Source organism: Elephas maximus, chromosome 12, assembly GCF_024166365.1.
Source record: "Elephas maximus indicus isolate mEleMax1 chromosome 12, mEleMax1 primary haplotype, whole genome shotgun sequence".
Lineage (NCBI taxonomy): Eukaryota > Metazoa > Chordata > Mammalia > Proboscidea > Elephantidae > Elephas > Elephas maximus.
Window position 1 is genome coordinate 25,809,680 of NC_064830.1, and position 10,869 is coordinate 25,820,548.

At 45.0% G+C, this 10,869-nt stretch overlaps 1 protein-coding gene across 1 annotated transcript; it reads left to right on the forward strand.

Moving 5' to 3' along the window:
- Positions 1-293: 293 nt before the first annotated feature.
- Positions 294-10,199, forward strand: C12H2orf50 (chromosome 12 C2orf50 homolog). Its single transcript, XM_049904900.1, is given in 5 exon segments — positions 294-455; positions 457-534; positions 4,387-4,406; positions 7,511-7,550; positions 10,008-10,199. Coding segments are annotated over 5 exon segments (492 nt in total).
- Positions 10,200-10,869: the final 670 nt, after the last annotated feature.

Genomic DNA, 10,869 nt, shown 5'->3' on the forward strand with positions numbered 1-10,869 from the left:
CTGCCCATCCTGGGTACACTGGGAGCTGCCTGTTCCCAGGGTGACAGTCAACACGGGCAGGAGTTCAAAGCGCAGCTGGGCTCCAAAGCTCTCCCAGGCTTGGAGGGCCCAGCCGGTCAGCCACTCCTAGCTGTGGACACAGTGAGGAGGATCCTTGCACCAGCTCTGGTGGCTAAGAAGGAGGGGGTCTGGGGAAAGAAAAGCCACACTCACACACCCATCCACACAGAGGCAGGCAGGCGCGTACACACACACACACACACACACACACACACACACACACACTTGCACCCATGGGCAACCGCCCCATCTCTGGGCTCCAGAGAACCACATCGGCGGGATACCGATCGCCACCAACCAAGCTGCCAGCCTCAGTCTCCCCGGCTGCTCCGAGTGGCGCTGTGACGCTCAGGGGTCCTGCTGGCAGGCCCCAGAAGTCCCAGGCCCCGAAGGCGAAGGCGGAACGGGGGTCGGGGGTCGGGAGCGGAGGGCGTGAGACAGGACCAGCTGTGGAGGGAGCTGCTGGACCCAGCAGCTCTGGTAAGTCCTTGCTATCCTGTCCCATCCATCCCCTCCTCTTCTCTGGGCTCTGGGTGAGACCTGCTCGGTCCCTGCCCTCCCTTTTCAGACTAGTGTGGAAGATGGAGCAGAGATTACAGTGGGGGCCGCTGAGACCCGACCCAGACCCCCACCCTGATATAGAGTTTGGGGAGCTTCTGAGGAAAAGGAGACCCAAGGAAGGAAAGGAGTAAGCGAGGGCGGGTGAGAGGGGGGCCAGCCCGAGGGAAGAACTGGGAGAGGGTTGCAAATGCCAGCGTTGAGAGCAGGGAGGGAAGAGGCAGACAGCGCAGCTCATAGGCCAGGAAGGAGGACTTTGTCAGCGCAAGGGGAAGCCAATGGGGAGGTCTTAACTGAGGGGGAGATGGAGGGGATCCCATAGGCCCTGTAGAATAATCCCACCCACTGAAGCCTGGAGGATAGATAGGAGTGGAAGGCCAGTGAGGAAGCACGTGAAGCAGTCTGGGTGAGAGGGTGCCAGTGTGACTTAGGGGAAGGACATGCATTCATTCAATGAAAAAAAATAGGCACCCAGGGCCCTCCAGCAGAGCTCCAACAGGGGACAAAACAGACCTGTTCCTGCTTCACAGAGCCTTCAGTCCTCAGGATGGGGCTGACCAAAAGCAAGCAAAGAAACAAAGTAGGTTTTATATTGTGAAAAGTGTTATGAAGGAAATGAGTGGGGGAGAATGGGCACCTTCTTTATACAGAATGCTCCGAAAGACTTCTCTGAGGAGGTGACATTTAGGCCAAAACCTGAAAGAAGAAGGGACCAAGAAAGAGCTTTGCACGTTAAACAAAGAATGTCCCTGTGGCTGAAGCCCAGTTAGTGATGGGAAGAGGGCCACACAATGAGGTGGAGAAGCTTCTTAGGCACCAGCAAAAATATGGATTTTTTTTTTTTTTCAAATATAATGTGATGCTGTGGTGGGTTGAATAGTGTCCCCCCAAAATTCATGTCCACCCAGAGCCTCAGAATGTGACCTTATTTGGAGATAGGGTCTTTGCAGATGTAATTAAATTAGTTAAGGATTTTAAGATGAAATCATCCTGGACTTAGGGTGGACCCCAAATCCAACAACTGACGTCCCTATAGAGAAGACGACCCAGAGACCCAGGGAAGACCTCCATGTGAAGACAGAGACAGAGGCTGCAGTTACGCAACCAGAAGCTAAGGAATGTCCAGGGCTTCCAGAAGACAGGAGGAGGCAAGAAAGGATTCTTCTCTAGAGCTTTTGGAGGTCACATGGAGGGAGCATGGAGCCCTGGTGGTCGATGGTTTGAATCCACCAGCCACTCCTTGAAAACCCTATGGGGCAGTTTTACTTTGTCCTATAGGGTCACTGTGAGTTGGAATTGATTCTACTGCAGCGGGTTTTTTATGGCCCTGCCACACCTTGGTTTCAGACCTATGAGAGAATAACTTTCTCTTGTGTTAAGCCATCAAGTTTGTGGTAATTTGTTATGGCAGCCATAGGGAACTAATACTGATGTCATCAAGGGTTTTAAGCAGAGGATGACATGATCTAGTTATATTTTTAAATGACCATCTGGCCCTTTTGTTTAGAATGAATTAGAATGTGTGGGGGGAGGGAAAGGCAGAGACTTTTTGAGACACTGCGACAATAGCCTAGGTGAGAGGCCTGTACTGTACTCTGGTGGTGGGAGTGGAGAGATACGTGGAAGTATTTAAGAAATATTTTGATGGTAGAATTAAGAGAATTGCTGATGGATTGGAGTGTGTGTGTGTGCACGTGCGTGTGTGTGTGTTGGGGGTAGGAGGCATATACCACAACAGGGTCTGGTACAGATGAACAGAATCAAAATATTTATGAGAGGGAAGTAGGAGGTTGTAAAACTGAGTATATGTGTGAGGAAAGGCAAGAAAAGAGTTGAGGATGGCAGAGATTTGCCGCTTGGGTAATTGCTGAGAAGAGATATAGGATGAAGATGCTGAGTTTTGGTTAAGTTTAAAATACTCGAGGCACATCCAAACGCAGTTGCCCAGGAGTGTCTTAGTCATCAAGTGCTGCTATAACAGAAATGCCACAAGTGGATGATTTTAACAAAGAGAAATTTATTCTCTTACAGTATAATAGGCTACAAGTCCAAATTCAGGGCATTAGCTCCAGGGGAAGGCTCCTTCTTGTCAGTTCTGAAGGAAGGTCCTTGTCATCAATCTTTTACTGGCCAAGGAGCTTCTCAGAGCAGGAACCTCAAAGGACACGGGATCCTGCTCTTCATTCTTGGTGGTGTTAGGTCCCCATGTCTCTCTGCCTGCTTCTCTCTTTTATATCTCAAAAGAGATTGGCTCAAGACACAATCCAATCTTGTAAACTGAGTCCTGCCTCATTAATGTAACTGCCACTAATCCCATCTCATCAACATCATAGAGATAGAATTTACAACACATAGGAAAATCACATCAGATGACAAAATGGTGGACAGTCACACAATACTGAGAATCATGGCTTAGCCAAATTGATACACATATTTTTAGGGGGACACAATTCAATCCATGACAATATCTAAAACATTATTTCAGCGAGGAGTCAATAGAAAACTTATTAAAGAAATACTTCACATTTTTTTTAGTACCAAGTCTTCGAAATCTAGTTTGTATTTTTACTTATAAAAAAAGTTACTTATGGCACAGCTCAATTGGACTAGCCACTTTTCAAGTGCTCAATAGACCAACTGGTGATGCAGAATTACCTTACTAAAAAAAAGCAATTTGGCCTTTTGGACCTGGATCTGGAACTCTTTACCCCTTGTAACTCACCTTTACCCGTATTGGCTAGGGAGTCCCACTCAATCTGACCTTTACCCAGATTAGCTGGGGAAAAGGGACACCCAAGAGTGGACCTTCAGTGTGATGGCTGGGAGGGGCCCACCCTGTAGTTGACCTTTACTGGGACTGGCTGGTGAGCTACACCCAGTCTAGCCTTTACGTGGATTGGCTGGGGAAGCCCACGCAGGAACTGACCTTTACCTAGATTGGCTGGGGGAAGGAGTACCCAGTAGTTGACCTTTACCAGGATTGGCTGGAGGGCCTACCCGTGACTGATAAAAACCCTAGAACAAGGCTCCGATGGGGCTTCCTGATTAATGAGAGCCAGAAGAGACGCAGGTGCAGAGGTTCTGTGCTATGATCCTCCAGACTGAGTAAAGCTGCAACAGGATAGACACGACAGTGACATCATTGACTTTTCTGATTGAAAGTTTCCTAATGGAGGAGAACGAACCTTGGTTTTCAGGAAGGGTTTATAGATTTTGAGGCCCTGTGCTGGGACCCTTCCTGAACCTTGCCCTTTGTCTATCTTCATTTTTGTTTATATTCTGTTACTAAAGTTGCTATTGCAGTTATGCTGTTTCCATGAATTCTCTGTGACTTTTGCAATGAATTATCAAACCCAAATGGTATGGATTGAATTATGTGTTGTAAATCCTAACCTCTATGCCTGTGGTCATAATCTAGTTGGGAATGCGTTGTCTTTGTTATGTTAATGGAGCAGGATTAGTGCAGGGTATCTTCAGTCAATCTCTTTTGGGATACAAAAGAAATTAAACAAGGGAGCACAAAGAGAGATAGGGGAAGATTGATGCCAAGCCACATGGAGATCTCCAAGGAACCAGGAAGCAGAAACTGAAGAGACAAGGACTTTCCTCCAGAACCAACAGAGACAGACAGCCTTTCCCTAAAGCCAGTGCTCTGAATTTGGACTTCTAACATCCTAAACGATGAGAAAATGAATTTGTTAAAGCCCCCCACTTGTGGTATTTCTGTTATAGCAGCATTAGGTAACTAATACACCGATAGAGAAAGAGTGCCGTGGGGAAAGCGGCTGGTGTCAGAAATGGGGGTGAAGTTGAAGGACAAGTGTGTATTTGACCTCCACCTCATAGGACCTAGCTTTGTGCTGATTCTTATGGTCGGGGTTATTATTACAATTTCCTCCTATTTTATAAATAGGAAAGCTGAAGCCCAAGAATGGCAGCGACCTTGACCAAGACAACACAGCAAGGAGGAAGCAGAACGAAGACTAGGACTCAGCCTTCTTTTCTTATACTTCACCGCCTATCACTATGTTTTATCATCCCCATGAGATCAAGGTTAATTCAAAACCAAAACTGCTGAAACATACCTCCCTCATGACAGCAAGGGAGCAATGATGGGTGAGAGATGTAAAGACAGTTTCGGAAGATGGAAAAAAGTGGATTGACAGAGTGGGAAAAGGTGAAGCATAACAACATTTAGAGGGGAAAGCAAAAAAGGGCAATGGAACTCCCAGAAAGGCTCAGGAGTGAAGGTGCCCAATATCCCAGAAGGGGTGGGCAAAAAACAGGAGACTTTGTTCAACATCTCTACCTAGGACAATTAGGCAACTTGAAAAAGAAACAAAAAGAACTTCTAAAAATATATGTATATATAAGATTAAAATACAAGTACAACTGAAGAGAAAATTCATAAACTCAAGATTATTTTTTCCAGTTGTTTTCGTGTCACCCCTGATTCACGGCAACTCCCTGTGTGTCAGAATAGAACTGTGCCCCGTAGGCTTTTCAGTGGCTGATTTTTCAGAAGTAGATCACCAGGGCTTTCTTCCAAGGCAAGAAACTTTCAGTCAGCAGCCAAGCATGTTAACTATCTGCATCCCCCCAACATGGATTAGTAGAAATTACTTAGAAAAATGAGGAACTGTAAAATATGAAAGAAGATTTAGACAACAGGAAAAGGTTCTTTAAACAGAACTCCCCAAGGAAAGAATAAGAGAAGAAAAAAATGCCTTAGAATTTTCCAGAACCAAAGAAATGCTTGGATCCACAGATACTGAAGGATATACTCCATAAAAACAGGAGAGTATACAAGAAAGGAAGACACAGAATCCAGAGAGAGGGAACCCACAGGTTGATGGTGAAGAAGAGTCCAGTACTGAGGTCTGGAGAACAGGAGGACAGAGGGCTTCTGGAGGAAAGTCTCTAGAGAAAAAAAAAAAATTTTTTTCAATTAAAAGGAATTGTTCATTATCTGATATATTTAATCATGTGGAAAAAGATACTGAGTGGGGTTTGTTATGGATGGAATTGTGTCCCCCCAAAATGTGTGTCAACTTGGCTAGGCCATGATTCCCAGTATTGTGTGATTGTCCACCATTTTGTCATCTTATGTGATTATCCTATGTGTTGTAAATCCTACCTCTATGATGTTAATGAGGCGGGATTAGAGGCAATTACATTAATGTGGCAGGAGTCAATCTAGGGGATTAGGTTGTATCTTGAGTCAACCTCTTTTGAGATATAAAAGAGAGAATTGAGCAGAGAGACAGAGGGACCTCATACCACCAAGAATGAAGAACCAAGAAGGGAGCCAATCCTTTAGACCTGGGGTCCCTGTGTTGAGAAGCTCCTAGACCAGAGGAAGATTGATGACAAGGTCCTTCCCCCAGAGCCGACAGAGAGAGAAAGCCTCCCCCTCGAACAGGCACCCTAAATTCGGACTTCTAGCCTCCTAGACTGTGAGAGAATAAATTTCTCTTTGTTAACGCCATCCACTTGTGGTATTTCTATTATAGCAGCACTAGATAACTAATACAGGGCTTTACACTTTTTTTGGAGAATTTGGAATCAATGACCAGTACAGAGAAACCTAAGAAAATTGGGGGGAAATGTAAATATTAACTTTAGAAAAAAAATACTAAGTTTATAAGAAAGAAACTGGGGTCATATTATACTCCAGTGAACAGTATTTACATAATCATAATGATATAAACAAAAAATATTGATTTAACCAAAATCTATAATGCAATTCTTTTGAAAGAATGAGGGGAGGGGAAAGGGCAAAAATGCTAACTCCCATAATAGAAAGTAAAAGAAAAACCAAAAAACCCAAACCTGTTGCTGTCAAGTCGATTCCGACTCATAGTGACCCTATAGGACAGAGTAGAACTGCCGCATAGAGTTTCCAGGGAGTGCCTGCTGGATTTGAACTACCGACCTTTTAGTCAGCAGCCTTAGCACTTAACCACTATGCCACCAGGGTTTCCAGAAAGTCGGTAGGTGAGTTTAAATTTTAAAAATCAAGAAATGGCAGTGTGGGCATATTACTTCAAAACACAGAGGGGAAAGACCTGAGGAAGTAGCTAAAAGACTGGAAACTGTTGGACTCTTGGATGTGGGACTCAGGAGGCTATTAGGATTTAGGGCAGACAATGACTGTTTTTATTATAAGTCTTGTAGAATTGTTTGACTTTAAAAAAATAGATTCAAATAAGAATTAAACTACCAATGCAAGTAATGCCATTCTCATTGTCACCTTCCCTTTTTCCTACCCCCCCCCCCCCCCACTTCCTCTGTCACTCACACGGAATGGTTTTAAAGATTTGGGGAAGTGAAAACTAGTTTTTCTTCAGAAAACAGTTGAGGATACTACTTAAAATTCACAGAAGCCCATTCATTATAATATTGTACCCCCTGGTTTCCTTACACAGTCTGCTATATCTGCCTAGTATGATAGTTACCACTCTACAAAAAGTCATGGATTATTGAAATCCTTGTCCATTTGATGGGAAGCACCATTATCTATACCTGGTTGATACTTGGCATTTGTTTCACTTAAAAATTCTTTCATTTCCTCTGTGATATAACAAGAGTCCCTGGGTGGCACCAACAGTTAAGCACTCCACTACCAGCTGAAAGATTGGCAGTTGGAACCCACCCCAAGGCTCTTCAGAAGGCAGGTCTGGCGACCTGCTTTCCAAAGGTCACAGCCTTGAACACCCTATGGAACAGTCCTACTCTGCACACGTGGAATATCCATGAGTCGGAATTGGCTCGATAGCAACTCACAACAGCATGATGTAATCCATGAGTGGCATCAACTTGACACAGTGAATGTCATTTATAAAAATGTCACGTGAAGAACTCACACTGCCAACGTGTTTTTCCTTTCCAGGGCTCACAATTGGAGTTTCCTGAAAGACTGTGATCCAATGGTAAGGCAATACATATTCTGGGCAGTTATACCAGCATTTTCAATATTTATTCATTCTTTCAGTCATTCATCTAACATTTATCGAGGATCTACTCTGTGCTAGATGCTGGGATGTACAGAGATGAATAAAATATTCTCATTTCAAGAAACTCAGGGTCTAGTGGAGAGGAAAATATTCATATAAAGCATTTGAAAGTTATTTTTTCCCGGCGCTTTTTGATTTTATTAAGATGAACCAATTGGACATGACAGGCATCTGCTGTTGAAAATATTTCCCCCGTACAAGGATATCAGCTAGGTAAACTGATGTGCGTGTCGTGGTGTGCCCATAGAGAACGAGTTTGGGTAACAATACTTTGTGAGCTAATTCCCTGCCACGAATACCATCAAGGAAACCCTCGTGAGATAGTGGTTCAGAGCTACAGTTGCTAACCAAAAGGTCAGCAGTTCCAATCCACCAGGTGCTCCTTGGAAACCCTATGGAACAGTTCTACTCTGTCCTCTAGGATCACTATGAGTCGGAATCCACTCGACAGCAATAGGTTTTAATATCATCAACTCCAATCCATCCTCCACATTGCCATCAGGGTAATTTTCCTGAACTGCACAACTGACCATTTCGCTCTTCTGCTTAAAATCCATCAATAAATAGCTCCTCATATAAAAATCTGAATTTTTCAACATGGCTTACACTGCTTCCTGTGATCTGACCCTGCCTCCCTCTCCAGCCTCTTTGCTCACCACTCCCTCATACTGACCAGTGTTCTTTCTTTTATTCACACCTTTGTGCGTGATGTTCCCCAGCCTGGAATGCCCTTCCCACCTTGCCTGCCTGCTGAACTCTTATTCACCCTTCAAGACCCTATTCAAATGCCTCCTCCTCTGAGAAATCTCACCTTCCCAAGCAGATTTGATCAGAGCATACCTTGCTTTGAGTCACCATCATATCTCACCTATTCTTTTATTGTAGCATGTACTTATATAATATTGCAATGATCAATTCCACTAGATTCTGAGCTCATTAAGAGAAAGAACAAAGATGGATTCATCACTGTGCCCCATCCCCAGCACCCAATACAACGTCTAGCACTCTGTTCATGTTGGATGAACGAATGAATGGGGAGTGAATCTAGCTGTGAAAAGAATGATCAGAAGAACCAACCTGGGAAATGGACACTGTAGAAAATCAACCAAGAAGGTGGTCACACTGACCTGGACCTTGTGAGTTTTAGAAGACGTTTAATGCCAGCGTTGCTGGACTTGCTGGGCTTGCTGCTGTCTGACCTGGGATAGAAAATGCAGTTCCTGGGGCCTGAAATCCTACACTGAGCTCCTGGTCCCACCTTCCAGCCTATAGCAGTCTCTCCCTGCCAAGGCTTATGCACCAGCAAAATGACTACTGAAACCTGCATTGCACTCAAACAATAGTGCCACTTCTACATGGATTTTCCCAGGTGAAAGCTAGGATCTCATTTCTTGACTGTGGTCATGTCACATGACACAGAGTAGACAAAGTTAACCATCAATGGGGCAGAGACAGCTGAGAAATTTTCCCCACTGATCAGATTATTCTTAACGCATACACATTCACTCATCTATCAGTTATAAGTGTTGCTACCCAAACTCACTTACCATACAACAAAAGGCGTGTAGGCGAATCCTCAGAGCAGTGCTACTCAAATAGGCAAATAGTAACTAGTGAAATATTCATGCAATTCACACAATGTATAGCAATGAGAATAAGTGAACTGCAGCCGCACACAAAATGGATGAGTCTCACAAACTTATGTCTGAAAGAAAGAAGCCAGGCAGAAAAGACGTGAATCTATTAATAGTAACTTCAAAAACAGGCAAAACTAATCCATGGTGTTGGAGGTCAAGATGAGGTGGCCTTGGAGGTGGAGAGGATTCTAAGAGGGTTGAGCATATTATATTTCTTGATATAGGTGATGGTTACATGACATGTTTACTTTGTTAAAATTTATTGAGGTGTACAGTTGTGATTTGTATACTTTTCTGTATGTATGTTAAACTTGAAGTAAAAATTTAGTAATGGAAAAAACACTCACAGAGCACCACCCAGGTGTGAAGCAGTATCTCAGGTCGTGGGGCTAGATGGAGGAATAAGACATGGTCCCTCAGGAGTCATGGTCTCTGGGGGAGGCCAACAGGTAACTAGATCATTGGCGATCACGGGGTAAAAGTCAAGGGTGTGGGAAGCTTCTGGGGAAAGGGGGACCCAGGGATGAGAAGGGGCATGTCAGACAAAGGCCTGGGAATCATGTCACTCTTCAGGGGATCATAGGCCAAAATTGGGTTTGGAGCAGTCAGAGAACACGTCACACAAAGCGGAAGTCTAAGCTCTGCTTTGTGTTCCTCACTCCTAACGGGCCCTCAGGTGGCATGCAGGCGCTCTCCTGTTTCCCATGCCGTGCGTGACAGGAACTGTCCTCCTCAGGGCAATAAGAAGGAGCACCCGACGTTGCCGGAGCACGTGCCTCTCTTCTCAGACACGGTCCCCAACTCCATGAACCAGATTGTGGGCAGCGGGATGGACACTCCTCTGGGGAAAATGCTCATGCATGTGGACATCCTCTTCGTGGAAGGAGTTCGGAAGAAGAAGCTTGAAGAAGAGCTACAGCCCATCTAGGACCAAGGAGGGGCTGGGCCAGGCCTTCCTGAGATGGCTGTAGGAGTCTAGTGGGAGGCTCTGAATTGACTTAGCTCATGGCCTGGCCCAGGGAAAACCCAGTCCACCAATGTTAGCTGGTACTTTTGTTATCTCTAAGCCCCACAACAGCCTTCCAGGAGGCTCCATTGGCTTGTTTTTACACCTGAGGAGACTGAGACCAAGAGGACTCAAGCAACTTACCCAAAGCCATATAATCTGTAATGGTAGAGATTCAACCCTACCCCTTAAGACAGCCTGTGAGAGGGAGCCCAACACTGTGGTAGGAGCACTGTCATGGATTGAATTACATCCTCCCAAAAGTGTGTGTATCAATTTGGCTGGGCCATGATTCCCAGTACTGTGTGATTTTCCTATATGTTGTAAATCCTGCCTCTATGACGTTAATGAGGGAGGATGGGCGACAGTTGTGTTAGTGAGGGAGGACTCAACCTACATGATTGGATTGTGTCTTGAGGCAACCTCTTGAAATATGAAAGAAAGAAGCGAGCAGAGAAGACAGGGGGACCTCATACCACCAAGAAAGCAGCACTGAGAGCAGAGTGCATCCTTGGGACCTGGGGTCCCTGTGCCTGAGAAGCTCCTTGACCAGGGGAAGATTGAGGACAAGGACCCTTCCTCCAGAGCTGAC